The sequence below is a fragment of the Cotesia glomerata genome, linkage group LG10 (genome assembly GCF_020080835.1).
Source record: "Cotesia glomerata isolate CgM1 linkage group LG10, MPM_Cglom_v2.3, whole genome shotgun sequence".
Lineage (NCBI taxonomy): Eukaryota > Metazoa > Arthropoda > Insecta > Hymenoptera > Braconidae > Cotesia > Cotesia glomerata.
The window spans coordinates 9,106,690-9,133,794 of record NC_058167.1 but is presented as its reverse complement, the minus strand read 5'-3'; the positions used below and the strand labels follow the sequence as shown (position 1 = coordinate 9,133,794).

The window sequence follows — 27,105 nt, the reverse complement described above, 5'->3', positions numbered from 1 at the left end:
CGGTTAATAAAGAGTCAGATAATTTTCCCATTTATAAGGGTTAAAAAAAAGTTTTCCAATAACCGAGCAAAGTAATTCCAACTCGTCTAAAATTTAAGACTAAAGTTTCCGAAAGTTTACCAGCCGTTATAATGTTTTTTATTTTTATTTCTTTTATACCAGAAGTTTTTAAAAGCTCAGCTTGTGGTTCAGCGTTTTTAACCCCAAAAACTCAACAAAAGTTGTAAATTTTTTTTATTAATTCTTACAACCTAAAAAAACTTTCGGCATACACGATAAAATTAACATAATTTATTCAGCTTAATGTAACATATATATAATACTTTTTAATTAACAAAAGTAATATATAAATAAGAATTAATAAAACAAATGTAATCCCACTGAAATTCAATAATAAGATACCGTTAAATCTTGTTAATAATTTTCCAACTACTTAAGTAATAAGAAAATGCAGTTTTAACGAGCCAATTACAAATATAGTATCGATAATAATACGACCGTTGAATTCCTGGCATTAGCGATCAGTTTATTGATGATAAGTAAAGGATTATTAAGAACGAGATAACGTGATGAGTAAAGTGAAGAGCTACGGAAATAGAATAAAAAATGAAATGAAACAAGGCTCGAGTAAATCGATTAATCGGTTAAACGGACAAACCCCCTATAAAATTCAATTGTCTTGGTGCCATGCATCTCCCACGTCCTAACCACCCTTATATTTTCATCCCTCTTCCGTGAACGAACCAAGAGTAAGTTAACTCGAACGATCCAGCAGCGCAGCTATTAGGGTGTCAATTAAATTAGATCATCTAACCGGGGGGTGATTTCATTCGTAAAACCTTTCCTCTCTCTCACCCTCATTCATTTATCTCCGCACTATTTATAGGGCATGTCGCCTGCTAAGTAGCTCGTGTGTTTATTTTCATGCCGATAGACACACCGTTCAGATGATGAAACTTTATCAAACTGAGTTTAAAGTGTCAAATGTGTTTCATGTATGTACGCTTGGATGATGACACAATTTATGATTTTTTACTCAAGACATTAATCATTGTACATTTGTCCTTTCAACTGTTAGTTTTGATGAATAATTTAGAGGTTTTTCTTTTTGGTTTATTAAACGGGGGAACAACCCTTCTTTTCTGATGGGTGTTTACTCGTTGAATTATAAATGTATGCAATGACTATTTCATTCACTGAAAAATCCTTACAGTTATTTTTAAGATCGTTTATAATGGTCTTTTGTAAAGTTTTAAATCTGTGGGATCAAATTCAACACCGAATAAGTGGTAACTACTTGATCACCACAACTTGAACCTAAAAAGTCCAGAAAAAGCGAAGGTTCACTTGAAAAATTTTCAAAAAATCCTTCAGATAATATAATTTTTATCTAAAGCTATAATTAATAAATGCTTTTAATCAGTAAATTAAACAACAATTACACCTTTTATCTAAAACAAATGATTTAGAAAAAGTCAATGAATCCATATTGTCTAATTTATGTGTTCCGATGAATGAAAAAAATTGATAGCCATCCTAACTCAAAAAATAAATAAAATAAACCTCTTTTGGGATAACTGGCATGAACTGAGCAGTGATGACTTATATGTATACATATATAAATATATAGAGTATTGACACTAACTTGCATGAGTTGTTCTGAATCCTGGAAGAGTGAAATCCACCCTACCAATGAATTGAAATGATCATGGCTTCTGGAGTCCGATCATTGCTAACGATAATGGTGGATTAGCAGGCATCTGCCATCTGGCCGAATTTAACCTCTCTTCTTTACACAATCTGTACGGTTTATTTACAGTATCTACACAATTCTTTACCATATACAAAAGAGAAAAAAAGACTGTTTGATTTCTGTAAATTTATCCACTTAAAAATTACCATCTAACGCGCAACTAGCGTCAAACGACACTAAACATGATTGATCATTTTGTTTACCCACTTTTTACAAAACTTCTTAATGCTGGACCGAAAAAACATAAAATTGATAGATTATGAATTTGTTTGGGTACAGTTTAAGTTGGATTTTTATAGTACAGCAGCACCGGATATCAAGCGATAGTGTAGGGGACAAGACTTATCTGGGATATACATTTAATTTGGCTGTTAGCCAATTGGCACGATCGACTTAGCCAATTCTCAGAGTATCTCATGGATTTACGGAATATTTAGTAGGGCTTATGGTTTTAACGTTTGGTTTGTGTGTGTCGCAGGTGGCTGACACTTGCGTGATTCACATTCTGTGTGGTCACATGCACACCGATACCACTTTACTAACTATGTCATAAGAGATATCGTTGCCGATATACCGATATAGACAGTCTTCACTATCTAGCATGGTCTAGATGACCCACACACACATATTCAATTTATTTTATATAACGTCGTTTTTCTTTTCCCTTTTAATATCTTTACGCATATCCACCTATTCTTTAGACTCATTTTTAACTTGACACTTTTATATTCCACATATTTGGTCAACTTGTGGCCACCATCCAAAATATTCACATGTTCAGATTTACGATTATTACTCTAAATACTGATATATTTTTAGTAGAAAAATTTATTACAATTTGTGAATAAAATATGTAAATTTTCATATTTATATAAGTGTTTTCCATTTTTATTTTATTTTTGTTTTAATTTATCGAAATGATAAATAACTTTCAAAAAGCCAAATCTATTTTTATGGTTAAGAAAAAATAAATGTCTCCAATTAACTCAACGAACATTTTTATTTATTGTAGCTTGAGTAATATAAGGCATTAAATTACTCTAACGACCGTTTTTTACGGAAGCCTTATCATCACACTGTGTTCTGGCCTAGTTTTATTACACTTGGAAGCAAAACATACTAATAAAAATACTTAACTCATGATACATTAAATGGCGTACAGTCGTTGTGACCAATTATTTGTAAGAGTAATTTTATCGTCGTTAATTATAAAAAAATCGATTGAATCATTTTTCTTGTTCCAATAAAAAAAGAGAATCAGGGGGCACCCGGGTTTGAACCGGGGACCTCTCGATCTGCAGTCGAATGCTCTACCACTGAGCTATACCCCCACATTATTGTTAGATAATCGATTTCAAAAGCATTTAAACCCAGTTTTGCATAGCAAAGTTAATATGAATGAAAAAAAAAAAAAAAAAAAAGAAATGAGGGGGCACCCGGGTTTGAACCGGGGACCTCTCGATCTGCAGTCGAATGCTCTACCACTGAGCTATACCCCCAATGATATATATCGGCAACGATGGACTCTCCTTTAACCAGCAAGTGTAGTTTAAGTGTTTCCCTCTCTTTTCGATAATGAAAGTGAATAAAGGACACGAGTTAGAGGAATTGAGAATGTAAATGTGCAAATAAAAATTGTTTTACGGTCGTATGAATACTGATAAATTGCGAACTACGTATGAGGATGATCTCAATATCAATGATGGACTGGTCGACAGGTTTCACTGAAGTTTGCCGAATCGACCGCTAAATGCAAACACACTCGTAGCCATGGAAAGATAAATACGGGGCGCCTATATCTAGTACTTTTGAGTGCTCGACAAAGGATAGAAATCGTACAAATATCATACACCAACATATAATACTTTTATCATCTCTGATGTGCTCTGTACTTTGATAAATATCCCAATAAAGTAAACACAACAAATATATGGAGGAGTATACACACTCAACAGATACTAGTCTTATAAAAAGTTATCTGCTAAAACAGAATAAATATAATCATAATTGTTGTGTGTTATTGCCGTAATAATAATTTTTCAAACGGATGTAACTGAGCCAAGTCAAGTAGACTGAAATATGACAGATGAATTCGTATTGATTATACCTCAGTGGATAACGCTATTAAATCATACACGTCATTTAATTTTATTAGGTCTTAAGTTCAAGCTTTCAGCTGTAAACTTTCAAATTTATATGCTTGTTTTCAGTTCATAATAATTTTTCAATATGTTGGAGTTGTATTTGAGTTTTGTAACAAAAATATTTCTCATCAAGGGCTCAAGAAGTTATACGGACTTGAAATTTTTAGAATTATACTTTGTCGATTGACATTAACTATTACTTTCTCGACTGACATTATCCTCTGTAATTCGTAATGAGAATATAGAATTGCCACTCAATAATGTGACGGATAATATCTTACTGACGGATAATTAGTCGAAGACAGACATTTTATGAATAATTACTTATTACCGTCACCTTAGATTTATTATGATCAATCCACTCAGCTTTGTATGCATAATCCCCCAGCGTCTAGACTTTGGACGTATTCATTCTTTCATCACCATTAATACTTGAATTATTTCCAACGAATAGCAAAAATTTGTTGGCTTAACAATAAAAAAAATTCAATCTTCCTGTTTGCTTATCCCAGCAATTCAATCGTTTTCTTCATATATTGATACTAATATATAAATATATTTTTTCCTGAGTAGAGTAATCTCGTACAATGTACAATACTCTGAAATAGTCGAGTGAATAAACATCTCATTACCAAAAATAGAAATAAAAGTTGACAAATCAAATCAAAAACAAACTATTGTTTATGAAAAAAGGATTTTAATCTACTAAATGGAGTCTTTGTTCGCCAGCAAACATAAACAACAATATCCGATCCCGATTACATTAATTATTACTTAAATAAATTACTAATTGGGATTGTTTATTTGGCATAAAATATTTATAGGAACCGTAAATTGGTATTGGTGCCAGACAAAAATGACTACCAGCAAATACATACCATTGAATTTTTGATAACCATAAATTGATGGTTAATGCTTGAATTGAAAATGTATCGAGAGTTTTTTACAAATATTGTTTGATATAAATTTATTAATTATTATTTATACTTGTTTACACGGCATTCGGATGATCCCGAGGCGACATATCAATGTCACCCTTCAAAACCCTGACGTAAAACGCGTAACTCACTGGTACATCAATGTGGGGTGGCTCTCTGCGGGACAAGATTTATTTATTGACAGAAGGCGGTGCGTGCAAGTCAGAGGGGGTGCAGAGGTGGAGGACAACAGCATAAAAAGGGATCTATTGTTCGCCAAGTTCTGTTTACGTTGATTAATTGCATCATCTTTTACGTCTGTATGTGTATACAGATATATATATTTTTGAACCACATTAGCATTGTGATTTAGTCTGTTCTCTGTAAGCATTCGAAAACCCACCCCACAGTTTTTTAACCTGCCCTGATATCTCTGTTAGGCATCTAAAAAACAGAAATTACTCAATAAGGAGCTCTGCCATGATACATGTGGTATTTTAGTTACTTTTGGGAGGTGTTTTGTAATTTATATACGAATTTTAAGTTTGGGGATTTTATTTATTTGATTGTTTGTGCGTGGACAAAGATCAAAAAGCATGTGTGGCTTAGTCATGGTAGCATATGGTGGAGTCATGAAGTCACTAGGTGGTCTGGTAGTATATTATCGTACCTGTCGTCAGGCTTGCTATTGTAGAAGGCACTACTCTTCATTATTTGTCCGACAGTCTGTTGTTTTTTTTTTTTTTTACTTTTTAGATGTCAAAGATTATTCTAATGTAGAAACATTTTAACGATTAATTCCGTTTTCTTCAAATGGGGACAAGAGGAATTGTTGGTGGTAAATTGATGTTAGGTTTCACTCAAAAGTCAGTTTTCAAAATTCGATTGATGGGTTGAAACAGAAACCACGTTATTCATGCTCAATAGCAGTTTTCATAAATCATGTTTGATTGATTTTCTGCGAACGACGAACGTTTACAGGAGCTAGAAAAAACATTATTTATAAAAAAAACTTATTTATACAATTCAAAGTCCGTGCTATACGTACATCCTTTTTAAATTAAACAATTGAAAAGGATCTTCAGAAAAAATAATTGAAAATCACGTTTTGCAGATTTTTTAAAAGCGGCTAACCCTTTAAAAGTATAACCATAGGTAATTAAAAATTAACGTGACGAATAGACACCGCGACACGAATTATCCGTTAGTTACAAGGCTGGTGCGGGTTGTTGTTTGAAATTGACAGACTAACGAATCATTTGTTACCCTTTTGCCTATCTGGATAGAAGTCCTGAGAGAAAAAAGGCAGTATTCCCTAACCAGAGGTTGCTTTCCATTCCTGTCGCGAATTAATCCATCAAAACACCCGCCACTGTACACCAACAAGTCAGAGTCACACCCCCGTGCTTTTTTATACTCGAGTCCAACAAACTACAACGCGCTGTTAACTCCATACATATATGAATAAATATAGAGTATACGGTTGTATGCTGTATCTATGAACATGAACTAAATGTTCTGCGGATAGGAGAAATTCTGGAATATATCAGCGGTGTTGTATCACTTTATCGTCGTAGTTGGGTTGTTGGAACTGCTAACGCTCTCTGGAGTTTTGTTATCCGATGATTTATCTTCGCCTGAGGTCTTATAAAATTATTTATCGTTGGGACTATTAAACAAACTTTCTGTCTATTTATCGAAAAAAAATCAAGTTTTTTTTTCGTCATTATCTTTTTCTAATGAAAATATTTTAAATTTTGGTAAAACTTTTTAAAAAAGACATTTATTAACAGATAATAAATTTTTGTGTAACATGTATGAATTTCAAGTAATATTCTTCAAAATTATTGGACTCATTTAGAATGAGTAAAAAATTTTTTTTACCTGACAGAAAATTCAGTAAAAAATCATTCATTTTAGTTTGAAAATTCTGTGTTATGTTTAAATTAATTTATGACCCAGCTTGCGCCGGGTACTACAAAAAATAGTCATTTAGACTCATCAGATGTTCCCCTCCACGGAAATCTTTAGTAAAAGGCGAAAGATTTATGCGTGTTTCTGAAGGGAAACCAGAGTAACTAAATTAGTCCCAAAAATTGCTTTTAACAATTCTGAGCCAAGTATACTCAAACGAACTAAAGTGACAACTCTACGCCACCTGTCGGCGCTCACTGTCACCAACTTTCATTCTCTCTCTATCACAGCCCTTAGCACTAAATTCCTTTTAATTTATCTTGCAATAACAATGCATCTGCTAAAATATTCCATCTTGCAGAATATAACAGCGGATTACATTCTATCAAGCACTCTGCATACTTGAACACTCAAATCCGTGTCATCGTACGATTCATCTCATCATAATACAAATTTAATATAATTTCACCAAGATATTTCACACATGTATGTCTATATAATATCTATAATGGTCGGGTTAAACCGAGTGACACCCTAACCGCATCTTCACTTTCCAGTAATTATCCCTCCATTCGCGAACTCCATTAAGGCCTCTCATTCAAGACTCGATAATTTGATAAGATCTATTCCGACCTGTTACATCCATTACCACATGAAACACCTCAGTACGCTTAATATTTAATAAATCCTCCATCCATATCTCCTCATAATTGGCCTATTTTTAAATATATTCCTTTGTTTATTTATTTATCATTCAAAAATAAAATACAAAAACGATTGATAAGTGCGGGTGTGGTATTCGCATCAGTTCGATGCCTCTCGACATATTCGCGAGTATTCGCGAGTACAGCTAAAGCGTGGGATCAATATAAACGATGAGACTGCTCCAGCTCATCTTTAAGCGCCGCCCGACAGGATTCCAGCGGACCAATGACTGTCCGTAGTTCTCCTGGTGGTAACCAATCCCATCGCTGCATTGATTTTTCGCGCCACTCTTTTTTTATTTTCAAAAATGTATTTCTTCGCGCAGGCGGTTGTCGTTTTTGCTTGTAACTGTTCATACATACATACAAAGTATAAATGTATATACATATATAGGTATATATCTAGATACATCGGTTACTTGAGAATGAAAAGCGAGAGGCCGGAGAAAAGAAGAAAGAGGAGAATCGATGAGTATGAGGACGAGAATCGAAGGGGTAAACGAACCCCTATTTCTTCATCCTACTTCTCCACTCTCACTTCTGTTATCAGGTGTCTCTTTTTCAATCATAAAATCCACGAGTTGACGAGTGAAAATAACAATAAAAAAAAATTCGCCTAACCCGCAAGTTCATTTTCTCCACTCATTGCACGCCATGTAATGCCGGCATGTATACATATACATAACATAATATATATATATATTGGAATGGTTAAAGGACAGACTTAATATTCGGTGGTTATGTGTATTTTTTATCACCCTTACTTTCGCTTTTTCTCCATGTTTTTTCCAACTTATCTTGCTCTTTCATCTTGAAATGCTGTCTTGGGTTTTAATCTCAAAGGTCGACTGAACATTTTTCAAATATTTCATGGTTCATGGTTGAAGAATAAAAAATGGGTAAGATAAAAATAAGAAAAAATAAAAATGAAGATACTTTTTCGTTTGTTTTTTTCTTAGATTTCGTGCTCCGCGGTACGCAACTAATGAAAAATACTTTTTTTTTTTTTTTTTTTTTAATTAAAAAAAGGCACAGGTAAGGGTAAATATGAAAAATTATATACAAATAATCTTTAGCCGTAGTTCAAACAGAAAAGGTAATTTACGCACTTTAAAATTCCTACTGCGAGATTGCTGTATAACTGAAATATAATGTGATATTATACGTTTAATATATATAGATATATATTTCTAAACCAACTTTCGAGATCTGGATAGTGAATTTATTATGAGATAGTCTGCGTTTTATAATTCACACAGGGAATTCGTTAAAAATTGCCTGAGAATTTTTTACCTGCCTTGGGCGGTTTTAATTTTTTCCGACATTCTCAACTTCATTTTTACAAGTCAATATTTACTGTTCCAAGTTTATTCATTTAATTATTGCAAGTTATCCGGTTAACTGTTATAAGATTCTTTGCAATTGAAAAATTATTAATGGTTTCGTTTTTTTAATAACAATTATTAAAATAATAAAAATAGTTTTGACAAATTATCATGAAAAAATATTTATTAAATGGTTTATAAATTAAAAAGTGTGAATATGCACAAAAAATTTCTCTATTTTACATAAAAATTAGTCAATAAATTTTCACTTATTTTTTGTACCTCTTTCGCCAATATATAAAATAAAATTGAATAATATAGTGACAAATTGACTTTACGTGTAAATAATAAATGTAATTAACCGAGACCTTGATCGTAAAATAAAAATAAAAAAGAACAATCGAGCGTTGCCTTTCACTTGAAACACATTAACAACAATAATCATCAAAGATATTGAAGCACTTATAGATGATTATTTCGACCTTACATATTTTTAAATCTTATAAATAAGTAATTTAATAAATAAATAAATATTAATTGCGTTAATTTATTTATAAACTCACCAAGTTCAACAATATTTATACATAAAATTTAACGGCAATAATAACAGAGAAAAAATAAAAAAAAGGCCGAGTATTAACATGAATAACTCGCAATAAACGAGTTTCATCAGACAAAAAATCTCGTATTCGCATCCCAGAATATACAGTCCATAACCATAACTGGTCGCTCGTCATTTCCCGATGTTGTGTATAATACATGGCAAGAGTAGAGTGTAGAGTAGAATACAAGTTGAGCTTTTCTTGTAGGTTGTGTCTGGTACGTGACACAACCCGCCGTTGCGTCTGCGTCTACGTCTACATCTACATTTACATCTACACACTGTCTAAAGAGGGTATAAAGAAATGTCATTTTCTTATTCGCTCGCTCCGGCCTCATCATCCCCGAGCAGACCCTCATCGAGAACATTTTCGTCTTCATCCTCATCCTCGGGAATTGTCCAATGAGAAAGTTCAGGGTTTACGACGACTCGCGGTAGGAATACGAATTCCTCTGGGTTTATTCCGCAAATTTTCTTCGCGAACCATGATTAAGTTTTTTCATTTTATTGTAAAATTTAAGGAAATTATTACTGTCCAAGATATGATTTTAATTTCATTACTGAAAAAAAAACTAAATTATTTCTAACGAACATTTATCTCGAATCAGTTAATTTATTTTTCAGTGACCTTCCCAATCAAAAGTTTGACTTGAAAAAAAGAGTCCAAATTTTCGTAACCAATTTAGAACAAAGCGCTCAATATATACAAAGTTAATAAGTATGACGGTAATAAATGAGTATAAAAGTAACACGTTTTCAGCGACAGGACCAATTTGGTCTAGCAACCACCAACGCCCTATTGCTTGTCTCATTCTTGAGAATTTACTGATCTGTTCCTTGCAGAATGAGCCTGTAACTTGAAACTCTTACTCGAACAGTGCAATGTCGTACTTTTTACAAACGTTATTTTTTTTCCAGCTCTACAGAACAAAGAGCAGAATTTCATCGGATATTGAATTTTTTATTTATTTAAAAATAAAACAAAGGCAAAGAGGGTTACCGTATCAGGAGAATAAAAGAGAAGTGCTTTGACACGCAGAGAAAAGTTGATCGGGCTCGCGAATTGCACGTTTTCTCTTCATTTTACTTTACTTTAGCTTGAGAGCCGTGAGCCCGCGATGAGATACATTTGTATGTGTGTAGGATGTGTTGCAAGTGTGATGGTGAGGAGAGAATGAAAAGGTATATAGCCAAAAATAAAAGAAGAATATTTGCTACCGGAATGGAAGAGAAGAGCGAGGTATATCGCAGTAAATTCTCGGGAAATAGCTCCGGTAATATATAGAGGTGGCTACGTTCTGCATATGTCATCTGGACTTTTCTGCGCTCCTATACTCACTCTCCTTTTTCCTCTTTCCTCTTACTCGGGAAACTCGGCTTATACGCTTCCTCAACCTCTTTCCACCTACTTCACACATCCACACGTACATTATATTACTCACACTGACACTAACCCAGGCTGATATGACTAGAGCGAGCTTTTCTCATTCTATTCGGACCCTCAGTATATTATATATGAATATTTCCACATATATGCGGTTCTTGGCGACATCTTTTCGCTATACTTCGTTGAATTACTGTATTTATATAGTACTAGAAGATTTAAACTCTGTTCTATTACCAGAGATGTTTTTATTCTTCTTTTTTAATTCAAATTTTTGGAACTTTTAGTCTTTTTTTGTTTCAAAAAAATGTTTATACATATTAACAAAAGTAAGAAGTCTGGAAGGCTTGAAGTATTGCGCTAAAAAGAAAAAATTCAATCTTTTTCTAATGAGTCAAAATTACTTTAGTTTTTCTATGTTTATTTTGGCTTAAAATTATTTCTCTTAAACCAACATAATTTTATCAGTGCAGGTCTGGTCAACCTAGAGTATCAATTTTGAAATACAATATACCCAAATTTAGCTTCTTTGACTCCCAAACGATGAGAGAAACAGCCACACATCGATAGCCAAGAAACTTAACATGACCATATCAAATTTCTGGGCTTCGAGGTCTATAGTGTGACATGTTATCAATATAGATCTATTTTAAGATCTGATCCACCCCATTTTTAATTTTTACTCTCAAACAATAAAAAAAAAATTTCAACAGTAGTTTATTTCTCAAAACTAAGTGAAACTCTTAAAAATTCAACGTGACCATAGTTTAGCAAGCTTCCAGATCTGGTGTAAAATTTTCCAAACATCCATATTCAAGACGTATGGATATCTTTCAAAGTTTCGTACTTTTAGAGTCGTAAAACCGTAAGACGAGTAAATCTTGGCCGAAATTTGCTCCTAGATAGCGTTCAGAAAAGCTGAAGCGAGAGAGCAAGGGTGGATAGCACTGAGTACTGCAGAGCCGCAAAAGCCGACGAACTCGGATACGAAAGCTCGGCACAGCAATTTCGCCAACGTAGTATTATACATCGCACAGTTCTATCGTGAAAGAGTGTCACGTTTCCATGGCAACTGGACGACTCCGCCTCTCTGGACTCCTATCCCTCGTTCGATATCCCTCTATACAACTATACAGCTGTACAAAACTCTCTTTCACTCTCATCTCTCATCTCTCACACTCTTACTAGCTCCCACACCTTCTATACCCGCGACATCCTCATCGCTATCAATGCTCCACATTTTTCTCCTATCCAACTGAGAATGGAACAAGAGAGACAAGACGGTCTGCACTTAATGTCGCCAAGAAGCCATGAAGCGTCAACTTAAAAACAGTAATCGCTATCGTTATTTTCGCAATATTTAGAATTATTCACGAAACAGCGAATATTTCATTTTGAATTAATGTTTAGTTTAATTTCTGCTATGCATTTTTTTTCTTCAACGTTGTTGGAGGTTTATTTTTACTTTTTCATTTATTATTCCCTCATTTATTCAAAAAAATAGTCAGCATGGTATGTTCGTAATAAAGTTCGATCGACTACGAATAGAGCACGTTAAGTTTCTGGTCCATAGACCAGCGAGCTTACATTATATTACATTGATATGGTTTTCTCTTTCTTGATGTACTTGTCCTATAGTAAACTCGATACTAAGGAACAGAATGGACGAGGGATCGGGGGTTTAATTTTGTTGAGTGCATCCACGGCTGATCTAAAATTGCGTGGACTCGCATTCATGTATGTACATCTACGAATATATGTATAAATATATATACATACATATACACTCACACTCACACACAAAATTACTGTTGTGTAAACGGTATATGCATTTGTATACTTTGCAGACAGCCTATACTCGCTATGCAAATGCACCAGCATTTAGGTGACGTAACACCCATGCACAATGCCGCGAAAAGACAATATGAGAGTCCGAGATAGGTCATGTAGCTTAAAAGCAACCAAGAGCACTTAAAAACTAAAATGTCCTCTTTTAAGTCAGAAAGTATGAAGTTTTAAATATTGTCTGAAAATTTAGGCCGAAAGCTTTCGATACGAATAATGGAATTTAAAGATGATAATACTGATATTTTGTTTTGACTTTGAGGATCCTACATGAAAATATGTGAGATTATGGTGAAAAAGAATAGAAAAAATTGATTTCTTTGTGTTCAAAAATAATTATAAATTCGCATAAATAGAATACGTTTTACTAATTTGATTTAGAAGGACAGTTTTTGTCTTATAACTTCTAAACTACTCAACTAATTTGTCTGGAAATTTAATTAAATCAAAGTTCTAAGCACTTAGAATAATAAAATTTATGAAAAAAAAAAAAAAAAAAAAATTATTTGGAGGCGCCGGGTATCGATCCCGGTACCTCTCGCATGCTAAGCGAGCGCTCTACCATCTGAGCTACGCCCCCGTTGTACATACACCGAAGCTCGATGGAGCGGCATTTTAAACGCAGAAATGAATACCGATTTAATTGCAAAAAATATTTTGAAAAATTACATAATATTTACAATGAAAATAACCAATACGGCCATGGAATTTCTACCTCGACAATGTTTTAATAGTTTCTCAGTAATAAAAAATAATTGACTCATCATTTTACAATTACTTATACAGTTTACGAATGATTATAAAGCTTTGATAAATATCTCGGTAATTTATTAACATAATAGCCATGATTCTATTTTTCCATGATTACTTTAACAATTTATAAATAAATGTTTAATTTAAAACCATACGGGATTTGCTGGTGACTCAATTTCTGAAAAGTTTAATTTTATATAACACCAGGAAACAATTTTAGGATTTAATTTAAAAAAATTCCAGTGTATCGCGATCTAGTCAACAATCTAAATCAGAAATCCTAGAGCGTAAAAATTTGGCTTATTGATAACCAATAATGGTAATTAGATCTTTTTTTTCGATGGAATATTGTATAGAGTGGTCAATGTCAAGGATAATCGGCAAAAAGCTGGAGCTGGTCAGCTCTGGCGTGAGTCCAACCGGTAGCAGCGAAGTACATAACACAATAAAAATTACATAAGTATAAAGAAGTGCCGTCATGCGCGACCAATCAACTGGTACATGTTATAAGGTATGTTCAAGTGATCGCGGAGGCGTGAAAATCCCGTGTTTTCATCGCAACTTCTTTGATCGATCAGGAAGTCATGATTTCTTATATATTATTTCAATTAAATTGAATACCTCTGCACATACCTAGATTTTTTATATAATAAATTTCCATTGAATCTGTAATTTACCGTATAATATCTCCTCACACAACCGCTAATCACTTAATCATTAAGTACAGTAATCATACGCTCGACCCAATTAAGACTTCTCATTTAAATATTACGATTTATGTAAACCGTAATCGGCTTTTAATAGACTTCTTTTCTGTTCATGGGAATATAACTGTTGTTATTATCGATTCGTCGAGTTTTTCTAGAGAAGAAAGAAGAATTGATCGTGCTTGAAGATAAAATCGGCTCATCAATTGGGAAATTCTTTAATTTAATTTATATTTTGAAACAATTCTACCTGTTTCATTGAATATTAGTACTAGTTTGTACGTAAGGAATTTTTTTTTTTTAATAAAATAAGTAAATTTATTGCAAAGTTGAAGTTTTAATTGCTCTCGAGTTTAAAATGGTCAAACGCAAGAAGCAATATTAGGAAATGAATGATCAAAGTGGCTGCTGAACCAGCTTTTTTAGGAATTAAACTATAAAATGATCTTTTTTGAATTTTATTTCCGTACTATTGGCATCCACACCTACAAGGACATGGTCAAGTACTGTAGTTATTATGATAATAACAATGAAGTAAAAAAAATATAAGAAAAAACGTGGTGGGGTTTAATCTATTGTCCGAGAACTAATAAATTTTGAAAAAATGAATGGGTATTATCAAGTGATGGGAGAATTAATATATAAAGCCTGGATAAATTATGAAAAATTCACAGTCTGGAAAAATAGTAAATCTGATTTGTTGGCGATTAGTTGAGCGATAATAAAAATTATTTTGACCTCATTTGGCCGCACTAATAAATAGCAAGTATTTTTATTATTTTTTATATTGTATTATATAATTATAATAATTATTGTATAAATAAAATGATAATAATTAAATGAATTATTTTTTAGAAGGACATATTTCTACGTAAACACGCGATAAAAAGTTTTGACCGAGATATTTGTTTATTTAAAAAATAGAATTTATTATTATTTAAATAAAGAGCTGTTGGACCAATCATTGCACGTGGTAGCGATTTTATATTTTGAATTATTGAAGAGAAAGCCGAGAGAAAGTCTTTTAAGTGGTTGTGTATAAATATCAGTGGGTCCATCCGCAACGATCATTTAGTAAAAGAAAGTTTTTCGGCTAACACGCATCTACTTAACAGTGATATTTCATCAGATAAAGAATATTTTGAAATAATAGAACAATTGAGATTTATTAGTGCGCAAAACAGATCAGTGACTTTTAAAATGGAAGCTAAAGAGTTTAAGGAATTCGTAAAAGCGACTGTTGACAAGATCGTTGATTACAACGAAAGTTTGAGGGACAGAAAGGTCTTGCCTGATGTCGAGCCAGGATACTTAAGCAAATTGATTCCCGAAGAGGCCCCTCAAAAAGGTGAATCGTGGCAAGACGTATTCAGTGATATCGAGCGAGTTATTATGCCGGGTGTAAGTTTATTACTATTAATACTTATTCATCTTGTGTGATAATTCTCTAAGTGATCTGATGATAATTACGGTGATGTAGGTGACACATTGGAACTCACCACATTTTCATGCATATTACCCGACTGCTAATTCATATCCAGCAATTGTGGGTGAATTATTGAGCGCTGGGATCGGAGGTGTCGGATTTTCATGGATTGCATCCCCGGCTTGTACGGAATTAGAAGTTGTTACGATGAATTGGCTCGGGAAAATGCTGGGATTGCCCAAAGAATTTCTCAACTGCAGTGAAGGACCTGGTGGCGGAGTTATTCAGGTAAAAATATCATTTAGAAATTATGGATTTATATTACTTGAAATTAAAATATTTTGTTCCTAGGGATCGGCAAGTGAAGCAACTTTGGTTGGATTGCTGGCAGCCAAAGAGCGCATGGTGAGACACATCAAGAAAGAAAACCCAGATATGGACGAAGGGATAATAAAGTCCAAATTAGTCGCCTACACTTCGAGTAAGTGTAGAAACAATAGCAATAGCGACAAAAGTTTGGAAAGTACAGTAATGCATACATTTTTGGTTGTTGCAGACCAATCTAACTCTTCGGTGGAAAAGTCAGGGCTACTCGGGTCGATGCCAATGAGATTGTTGCCAGTAGACGATAAATGCAGCCTCCGTGGCGCGACTTTATTGGAAATGATGAAAACAGATCGGGAGGCTGGATTGATCCCTTGTTATATTGTTGCTACTTTGGGAACTACCGGTACCTGCGCATTTGATAACTTGGAGGAAATAGGACCGATTTGCAAAGAGAACAACATGTGGCTTCATATTGACGCTGCTTATGCGGGTATTTATGAGCTTTTATCTTTGTTATAGTTGATAGTGATAGCAATCATGGATTGATGATATGACATGATATTAATACTTTATTCTTCAGGCGCTGCTTTTGTGTGTCCTGAGTACAGACACTTGATGTCTGGAATTGAGTACGCTGACTCGTTCAATTTCAACCCACACAAATGGCTTCTCACTAATTTCGATTGCTCTGCACTTTGGTAAGTATCAGTTTCAATGGAAGACAATAAACAGTTAAAATTGTTGATATGTTAAGATTTTTTCAGGGTTAAAGACTCCAGAAGTCTCATCGAGGCCTTCAATGTCGAACGAATTTACTTAACGCACGACAAGGAGGGTTTATGTCCAGATTATCGCGTAAGTTATCTCGAATTTGTCGCAAAGTTGTTATCGATATGATATTTAATTGAAATGTATTTTTAGCACTGGCAAATTCCATTGGGAAGACGTTTCCGTGCTCTGAAGCTCTGGTTTGTCTTGCGTTTGTACGGAATTGAGGGTCTTCAGGAACACATCCGGCACTCGATAAACTTAGCCAAGAGATTCGAGTCTCGAGTTCAGTCTGACGAGAGATTTGAAATCGTCACTGAACGATCGATGGGTCTCATTTGCTTCAGATTGAAGGTACTTAGGATTTGTACATTATACATGTCAGAATCTTTGATTAAAGACACTTTCTTATTTCTGTAGGGAGAAAATTTATTAACGCGGGACCTCTATGACCGCATACTGAAGCGAAAACGCATTTATCTAACGGCAGCCACATATCAAGACCGATTAATCATCCGGTTTGTTGTATGCAGTCGTCTCTGTCTCGAGGAGGACATTGATTATGCCTGGAACGAGATCACAAGCCAAGCTTCTGAAATTATCAATTCCCAGACACATCAAACGGGCATCGAATCCGCCGAAAAACCTGTCAAAAAACTCGAACACTCGGGAAAACACCTGGGGGCCATAACTGCCCGAATCGAAGGCTTAAATATTAACAAAGCCAAAGTTTTGCAAAAAATATCATGATTTGTTCTTTTTCCTTTTAATTTTTCAAGGCTAGTTCTTTTCGTTTTTGTCACCACTGAGTTTTGTTTTCACATTGTTTCGTAAAATTCTTAGCTTTTTAGCACGAATATCTATATTCACAAATATAGGTATACAAATACATGGAGTGATCATATACTGGTACATGATCATATATTGGGGCTTTTACCTTAATTAGTATTAAGGTTCCACAAGGCTTTGTAAATATTATTGTCTTATTATGTGCAATAAAGAGTTTGAAAAACGATAAAAACTGTCTTTCAATTGCAACTTTACCAGAATTATCATAACTATTTTTATGTACTTGTTTTAATTATCTATAATCGTTATTTATATCTTATGGCTTACTTTTGAAGGGTAATTTATTAAAAATACTCAAATTACGCAATTTTTACTTATTTTTAACTTCCCGCTAAGAAAACTGAAAATTTTCAAAAATCGGGAAGTTATTGGGTTTACTCCGTTTTTCGAAAATCGAGTTTTCATCAGATCTCGACGTTTTGAGGTCCTAGGAAGCTTCCCTAACTACTCCCGCGAGGTTGTCACTATGTATGTATGTGTGTGTGTGTGTGTGTGTGTGTGTGTGAAAGTATGTGAACCGCTTATAACTTTTGAACGGCTTATTCGATTTTATCGCGGTTGGTGCCATTTGAAAGGGCTTGGCCAAACTTAAATTTTGAGTATAATTTGGGCCGATTCGAGTCAGTAGATTTTGAGAAATCTTAAAAAAACTAAGAAAAAAAATTTTTTCAAATGTGGTTTTTTTGGATAACTTTTAAACGGCTCCACCGATCGATTCCAAAAACTAATCAGCTCTAGACAATAAAAAACCACGTCGATCGCCACCAATCTGGTCGAAATCAGTTAATTCGTTCGAGAGATATCGTGAACGAAAGAAAACCAAAAAAAGTTTTTTTTCGAAATTACTCCGAAATTTTTGGTTCGATCTATTAAAACCTAAAAATTCATTATGAGGCTGATAAAACTGCGTCGAATGCCGTCAACGGCGTGAAAATCGGTTGATTCATTCAAAAGTTATTGTGGTTTGAAAATTTCAAAAATAGTGTTCTATGAAACTTCTATCAGACTTATGAGCTGGGAGAGCTCAAATGCATATAAATATTATCTCTTTGAACTCAGCGAGCTCAAAATATCACATAAATTATATTTTGAGCTCAAAAATGTCAAAAATGTCACAAGTACAATTTTAAGCGCCCAGGTATGGAATTAGCGGGAAGTTGCAGGGATGGCCTTTAGGGTGAACCGTTTTTCTAATTTTTTTTTATTATCTCATTAAACATTTTGACAGTATTTAAATAATAACTTAATTAAAAATAACTCATATTATTGACATTTTTCACATTGGTAAGTATAAAAATTATAAATTGAGTTTACCAGAGATTAATATTCACAGATAAGAGGACATTGAATCCAAAATACAAAGAAATCATTATTCGGTAGTTGACTTCCCTGTTTAAAAATATTGATTGAAAAGAATTAAAAATGATGAAATTCGAATTCTTTTCAGTAATTTCAATTCTTTAGTTTATACATATAGATATACAGTTTGCATGGAGTAATCGCTTCTCAAGTCTTTTCAATCAGTATTCATAACCAGGGTTAGTTTCGCTTTTTGCAGAGCGTGAAAAAAATGGACGAAATAGAATTCAAAGAATTTTCTAAAGCAATTGTTGAAAAAATTGTCGATTATAACAAAACTTTAAGAACTAGAAGAGTAATTCCTGATGTTAAACCAGGATATCTTAGTAAACTAATTCCATTGGAGGCTCCTAAGAATGGTGAATCTTGGAAAGATGTTTTTGATGATATCGAACGAGTCATTATGCTTGGGGTAAGTTGATTTTTTAAAGTGTAATTTTATAGAAACAAGTAACTATGGATGATTTAGATGACGCATTGGACATCTCCAAACTTCTATGGATACTTTTCTAGTGCTTGTTCTTACCCATCGATAGTTGGAGAGTTACTGAGCGCTGGAATAGGAGGGATTGGCCTTTTATGGTTAACTTCGCCTGTTATGACGGAGCTTGAAGCTGTTACAATGGACTGGCTTTGCAAGATGTTAGGATTACCAGAAGAGTTCTTAAATAGGAATCAAGGTCCTGGTGGTGGAGTTATACAAGTAAGTATGATGATTATGACTTTCAATGATCTTTGCTGCAAAAATTTCCAAAAAATCGGGCTCGTCCGGGATTTGAACCCGGGACCTCTCGCACCCTAAGCGAGAATCATACCCCTAGACCAACGAGCCGACAGTCTCAAGCCGGCAACGGTACGAGATAGATCGTGTGTGAGAGCGTGTCTCTGTTTCATGTATTTTCTATATCATTTGTGCGCAAGCAGTATAAATAAATATGTGAAGTTGTTTATAACAAGTAATAAATCGATAATTTAGTGTTTTTCATTGTGCCAAATTATTTATTTATAAATAAATATTGATAAACGCGAAAGGACGCCAAAACCTAGCCTCAAAATGGGTGATCATGGGAACGCTTCCCAGACCCCAGCTAATTCTTCCGGATTATCGCAAACACCGAATAAAAGTCCAACTATTAAATACAATTCTAATTTATTAGACAACGAATTGTTTAAACAATATATTGAAGGTATGATTACTAAAAATGTCCGAAAGGCTAACAAACAAGCGACAGGGGTGCCCAATCTAAACCAACTCCGCAGCAGAACTTCTTCGATGTCCGACAGCGACCCGACAAATGGCGCCATGAACCACGACGGTGAGGAATTTTTAAAACCGCGAAAGCCCGCGAAGGTGAGACGCACATTTCAAACAGCTGGAACAAGTGTCAGTAATAAATTCGATCCACTCACGGACTCAGATCTTACAGACAGTGAAAATCTTTTAACTAATAAAAGAATCCATAATGGCAAGAGAAAATTAACTTCAAAATTAAATAAAAACAGCAATCAACAAACTAATAATCAAAATGACACAAGTGATCAAACGGAGCAAAACAAAAAACCTAAAGGCAGACTGCCTCCTATTTTTGCCAAAATCAATGGTATTAAAGAAACAATTACGCTACTCACTACTAATTATATCTCCAAAACAAGTTTCATAGTCCGTGAATTCGACGAAATATTTACAAGAATTTATCCTAATGACATTGCAACCTATGACTTATGTTTAAACATATTAAAAGAAAAGAAAACCGAATTCTTTACTTATACTCCCAGACACCTGAAGATAAAAACAATTGTCCTGAAAGGTGTACGTGGTGGCTACGACGAAAAGGATGTCAGGGCAGCCCTGACCGAGCTTAACCTACAAGATGTCAACATAACTAAAGTTAGTAAACTAATCTTTAACAAAAGCAAACCTGAGCTTTACCACTTTCTTGTCTCAGTGTCTCACGACAGCAAAACTGCTTCACTGACGCGTCTAAAAGCTTTATTATCGCAACACATCAGATGGGAAAGATTAAGAAGACCTACAATCTTTATGTGCAAAAAATGCCAAAATACGGGACATTCAAGTTCTAACTGTCATATTTCCCCGACCTGTGTTAAATGTGCAGGTGACCACGAAGCTAAAGACTGTACTTTACAGGCAGGCACCGATAAAAAGCTTCTTAAATATACCAACTGCGATGAAATAGGTCATCCAGCCAGTTACAAAGGCTGTCCAACACTTAAATTTATGGCCAAAATCAAGGCTCAATATAAACAGCAACAAGAAGCTAAAAAGCGGAACATAGCTAAAGCAATTAACAACTACACCAGGCCTGACCAATCATATGCCAATATGTGCAACATTAACCAAAATAACAGTTTTCCACCTCTTCCGAGGCCGAAATTACCTCCCACAGGGACACATACACCAAGTTACGTGAAATCTACAGCACCGGTGGACACTAATTACTCCGATAACATCACAATCAATCTGGAATCACTTCTCAACTCTTTTAAAAACGACATCTTAAACGAAATTAAGCATCTTAATCGCAAAATTGACTCAAATACTAGAAGAATAAACATAATAATGTCTGCAATTGGTCTGGATGAATAGTGGCACAGCTGCATCCACCAAACTAAATACAACATTCAAAAAATTTGTATTAATCACCGCATCAATACTGACTCCAGCGAGTACATTAACCTAGACTTTCTGTGGCGTTACCACCAATAGATAACCGGTAGTTACGGACAATGTCTCGGATAGCTTAACTGGTAGAGCCTTTGGCGCGTAACCAAATGATCCGTGTTCGAGTCCCGGTCTGGGCTGTCTGAATTATTTTTTCGGTTACCGAAAAAATTCCTACTGAGTAAGGTCCCTCCTCCCCCCTTTATCCTTTATTTCCCCAGTTCCCAAATTTGTTTTTAATGACAAATTTAGCTATAAATTATGTTGTAAGATACAACATCAAACTTCGAATTATCGAACGACTATTGGTGGCTATCGCGAGATCCAACTCACATTGATGAAAGAAGTAGAAGAATTCTGTAGGAGCACCAGCTCATTTAACTCTGCAGCTCATTTAACTGATGAACAACTCTTTAGAGAATTTCTCTGATCCACATAATGTTGTCAACATGAACAATTTTTCGTCACGCAGTTTAGCATAAATTTTATTTTTACGTAATACTTGAAACATTTTTTTTGCATCTAAGTTTGTTACCAAATACTTGAGTATTTGACCAGTTCTATGATATATACTCCCACAGATGTATACAATAATTGTTCAAATCTTTACTACAAGAGGTACAGGAAAAAACAAAAAATTTCTCCAGATATCCAAATAGAGACTAAACTTTCAAAACATCACTATAGAGGCAATAAAAGTTGTCCGTTAAGTACTGAATTTATAATGAGATTAGTTTTTATATTTGTAAATTCTATTTTTCTCGAAAAATAACGTTAATTATCGCAAATTTGTAACAAATATAATAATTAATATTTTTTTGAAATATTATATAGACAAAACACATTGGTGATTGTTTAAAAATAGAATAAAAAAAAAAGATATAATTCAAAATTGTTGGTTATAATTCAAAATTATTAAATATGTGGCGCCACCTATTGATCGTTATGAGTACTCTAAACAACAACATTGGCGCTTTCGCTTAGCTCGCGCTTAGCTCACGCCTGCGCCTTACTCGCGTCTGCGCCTAGAAACATCTCGTAAAAGAAAAGTCTAGATCAAAATTCTTAATTTGGCTAAATATTAATTAAAAATCGATTAATTAATAATCAAAAGAGTTAAAATAAAGTAAAAATTCATTTTTGTATCAAAATCATTCATTTTGTTAATCTGGAAAGTGAATTTATCTAAAAAGAGTTCTCTCGAACTCAATCGAGAGAATTTCAGCTGAAAATTCGAGAATCCCGCCAGTCAAGTATATAAGCCAGTCCATCCGGCGCTGCGAGTCAGTCTTCATTTCAAACGCTTACTATTCACATCGTGATATCAAGCTAAGATAAAAGTCTTTCACTGCAACGAACTTGTCTACAAGTAAAATCTTGTTATTCTGAGTGTGAGAAAATCATCTAAGTCAGCGTGTTTATAACCTAATCGAAAAGCATCTTCTTTGGCGACTTCTAGACAAGAAAATCATCGTGTTCAAGGCTCGGTACTTCTTTTCACCCTGTTAGGTGACCTACAAGCTTCCTTGTGGTACCCCTCAGAGAAAATCATCGTACCCAAGGCCCGGCTGGTCATCACCTTGTAAGGTGCACCTGCAGGCTCCCTTGAACACCTTCTAGAAGTCTATTCCTAATCAACAGATCCAGCATCTCTTCTCCTTTGGGTTTACGGTGTCTAACCACTATTTTAACCATTTGAGTGACTTTCATTGATTTCATAAAACGAAACTGTGATCTAAAAGATTGTGTGTTCTCTAACTTAAACTTATTGTTAATTTTGTAATAATTGTCAATAAAATTAACCTATAAAACTGACTCTCCAGCTATTGTTCTTTAACAGTGATTATAATGGAAACTCATTATATTGAATTGTTTTATATAGGTGTTGAAAAAGGACGAGTCAAATATAAGAAAAGTTTACTGTATGTCTGTAATAAATAAGAGGATCTTCCAGGTAGAAAATTTCGAGTAAAAAAAAACTCCTTTAATAGTACACACATCTATGACTCTCTCGCTTGTAGACACATTCACAAGCGAGAGTACAAGTGAACCAATTGATCTTTTAAAAGGAATCATTCAAATCTAAAATGTAAAAATCTGCAAAAATAAGTAGTTATGATAAGTGCTACTGATAAGTAACTATTAGAAGAGAACAAGTTGAAGTAAAAATATGAAAAAATCATACTCAGCTAAGGATACCATGATGTTTTGTATTGACAAACTACGATATAGAATATAAATATTAATACGTATACTTCAAAAATTAGAGTTTCAACTTTGAGTTTTTTTTTTTAAAAGTTACAAAAAACTTTTTCACAGATGGTCTCCAGATTTTATAGTTTGTAAAATTTATTGTTCTCTATGTAGATCTTTTCTAATTTTTCTAATAAAAACTTCATAAAAAAAATTTTACAAGACCAAGAACGAGACTCTCGGGTTGCGCTATATGTGGTCTCGGTATTGCCGAGAATATTTTCAAAAAGGACTCGTCTCGTCTCGTCTCGCTTTTTTGAGACGAGAACGAGACGAGACGAGAAAATTCTCGCTCTCGTGTGAAGCCCTAAACACGTTCAATTGGTAGTCACAAGCCTTTATAAAATATAAAAATTCTGAGTTTATACGATCAATTATTCTTTTATTCATTTTATTGTAATATAGTATTCAGAAAACAGAAATTAAAAGTTGCTATTAATCTTTTTGATGATCATTACTGAGTTTCGTTGGCAAAATTTCAATAGTTCGAAAACTATTATCAATAATCAAGTAACTTTTCATAAAGCTTATCATCCATACAAGATATATTTTTCCAATAATATGTTTAGACGTAAGGTTAAGTTCATTCCAATTTTCTTCTATTAATCATTGCATTTCAATTTGTGTGAATATTGAGAATTATAACATTCTATTCTCCATGGTTTAAGTCTTCCATATTCCCAATAAGTTTTATTAACTATCTATTGCGTCCTGAAACTTATTTAGATGCGCTACTAGCGCCACAGTAAAAGAGTGACCTTACATGAATAATAACATGATAAGAACTAAACTAGCTGTCGATAAAACAGAATATATTGTAAACCCTTTTTATTTCCAATACCATACTTTTGAATAGCAAATAATTATCAAAAACTTGTTTTTTAAAAGTCATATAATCACCAATTTGTTTCAGGAATCTGCAAGTGAAACAACTCATCACTTTGCTTACAGCGAAAAATCGTATGGTAAAACGTATTAAAAAAGATAATCCAAATATGAATGAAGAATTGATAAAATCTAAATTAGTTGCTTATACTTCAAGTAAGTACTTGATAAAAATCCAGAATATATTGTTTAAAAGGCTATTGCTAATTATGAGTTTTTACTTCTAGGTCAATCCAATTCGTCAGTTGAAAAGGCAGGATTCCTCGGATCAATGAGAATGAAACTGTTGGCCGTTGATGAGAAATGTAGCCTTCGTGGCGCAACTTTATTGGAAGCGATTGAAAAAGACCTTGATGCCTGGTATCGAATATACAGATTAATTCAATTTCAATCCTCACAAATGGCTTCTCACTAATTACGATTTCTCTGCATTTTGGTAAACATTTTTGCTTACTTTGGGTAATTGTTTAAAGAAAATATATTCACTTGCTTAATTTTTATCAGGATAAAAGATACGAGGAATCTCCTTGAAGCCTTCTGCGTCGACCGGGTTTATCTACCTTGTAAAAACTTTGGCTTTCTGCCAGATTATCGTGTAAGTTATAAATTTAACATAATAATTATCTAATTGCACGACTCATGATGCGAAGCATCAGAGAGTGCTTTTTACGATCGAAAAATTTTTTTCGCCTCATTTCGGCAACTATTTTTATTATTATAGTCTTGTTAGTTCACGGAATCAATATATTTTGCATATTATTGTCAAGATAATTTAATGGAGATTAATTTAATTTTAAAAAAACATCAAAATAAGTCAAAAAATTTTCCTGTCCGTCATGTACGAAACTCCGGAAACACTGTAACTTGCGAAAAAATGCATTAATTAAGTTGAATTATTTTTTAAAAAATTCCTTGAAAGAATTATAGGTCACCAAATGCGAATGGCTAGGTAATTCAGTGTCGTTTATTTACAATTAATAAAATAAAACAAAAACTAGAAGACTGAATATCTATATATATTGTGTACATTTATCCCACTAGAGACGCTTGCACATTTTCGTGCTATTTTAGCTGTTTTATAAATTTTTTTTTAACATTCTTTATTTTATTAATATTTCATAATTAAATGAGCATTATGAGTTGTACACTTTTAGATTTTCCAAACTTTTAAATCAAAATTTTAATTTAATCTATAGCACTGGCAAATTTCATTAGGAAGACATTTTCGTTCTTTGAAGTTCTGGTTCGTTTTAAGAATTTACGGAATTTCAGGTATTCAAAAATATATCCGTGACTCAATAAGTCTAGCCCAATATTTCGAGTCTCTCGTCAAATCCGACAGCAGATTTGAAGTCATTACTGAACGAACACTAGGACTCGTTTGTTTTCGAATGAAGGTATTCAGTTGTTAAAAAATAAAAATATACTTATATTATAAATTTACTTTCAATTTTAGGGAGAAAACTTTTTAACTTAAAGTCTACATGACTGTTTATGGGAACGAAAATTTATTTTCTTGACTCCTGCCACTTATCAAGACAAACTTATTCTTCGATTCTTCGCTTCCAGTCAATCTACTATCCAAACTGACATAGATTTTGCCTGGGCTGAGATTATCACAACCGCTAATATTATCAGTTTACAAAATCTTTATAATAAGCTCAACAACGCTAATTTTGTCGATTTTGATAATTCAAAACAGCCTAAAATTTCTAATATTATCAAAATTCTTTCAAAATATGATTTTAATTTCTCATAATAAATTTAATTTATTTAACTTGAAATAAAATTTTCATTTTTTGAAGTGAAACTTCTTTACCGACGTATGAGAAAAATTTTATAGCAATGTAAAAAAAATCGTGACGATTTTCGGTTACGCGCCATGTTGTTTTTTTTTCATCAAAGTTCAGTATAGCGACGTAAAGAATAAATCTAGTAAACATTATTAATTCTAAAAACAATTAAAAAAACAAATTAAATAATGATTCAAAAATCAAATAAAACACAATTAGAAAATAAAAATATCTATACATATATCTTTTTTAATTATTCGTTTCTAATGATTTATTCATTCATTTTAAATTCTATAAAATCCATTGCATATCTACAAGATTAACTGTCGTCTTATATTTGTATTACTTTAAGTAAATAATTGCAATTATTTACTCATAACTTGTTCACTTGAGTAAGTTATTAAATATCTGCTTTGAATTATTTTTACTAAGTTATTACGTGAAATATGAATATTAAAGTTCGTTATATAATTTTTGTAAGCTGATTAACTAATTATCAGATTAAATAATGGCAGAGTCTAAATAATGACAACAATGGTAATAAAGATGCGATCATAATTGATAAAATACAATAATTATAATAAGAGCAATGACAAAAAGAATTACTCATTATTTGTATGCATATCTATAATACTAAAAATAGCTTTAATTTGATACGGAAACAATTTTTTTTCTTAAGCCTTATCGACCCAATTTCCGTGAAGTTGCTAGTTGA

General features: G+C 33.3%; 1 protein-coding gene, 5 non-coding genes and 1 pseudogene across 6 annotated transcripts; 2 read left to right on the top strand and 5 right to left on the bottom strand.

The window, feature by feature from the left end:
- Positions 1-3,012: 3,012 nt before the first annotated feature.
- On the bottom strand, positions 3,013-3,084 carry Trnac-gca. The gene has a single exon. It is a non-coding gene; the product is annotated as a tRNA-Cys (tRNA).
- Positions 3,085-3,180: 96 nt separating this feature from the next.
- On the bottom strand, positions 3,181-3,252 carry Trnac-gca. The gene has a single exon. It is a non-coding gene; the product is annotated as a tRNA-Cys (tRNA).
- Positions 3,253-6,770: 3,518 nt separating this feature from the next.
- Positions 6,771-6,892, bottom strand: LOC123273482. Its single transcript, XR_006511316.1, has one exon. It is a non-coding gene; the product is annotated as a U5 spliceosomal RNA (small nuclear RNA).
- Positions 6,893-13,094: 6,202 nt separating this feature from the next.
- Positions 13,095-13,167, bottom strand: Trnaa-agc. The gene has a single exon. It is a non-coding gene; the product is annotated as a tRNA-Ala (tRNA).
- Positions 13,168-14,908: 1,741 nt separating this feature from the next.
- On the top strand, positions 14,909-17,589 carry LOC123272459 (aromatic-L-amino-acid decarboxylase-like). Its single transcript, XM_044739233.1, has 8 exons — positions 14,909-15,448; positions 15,528-15,761; positions 15,825-15,954; positions 16,030-16,290; positions 16,381-16,498; positions 16,565-16,655; positions 16,722-16,922; positions 16,989-17,589. The coding sequence occupies exons 1-8, from the start codon at positions 15,248-15,250 to the stop codon at positions 17,316-17,318; spliced, it is 1,566 nt and encodes a 521-aa protein (XP_044595168.1). The 5' UTR covers positions 14,909-15,247; the 3' UTR covers positions 17,319-17,589.
- Positions 17,590-18,955: 1,366 nt separating this feature from the next.
- On the top strand, positions 18,956-26,374 carry LOC123272461 (annotated as a pseudogene).
- Trnap-agg lies at positions 19,537-19,608 on the bottom strand. Its single transcript has one exon. It is a non-coding gene; the product is annotated as a tRNA-Pro (tRNA).
- Positions 26,375-27,105: the final 731 nt, after the last annotated feature.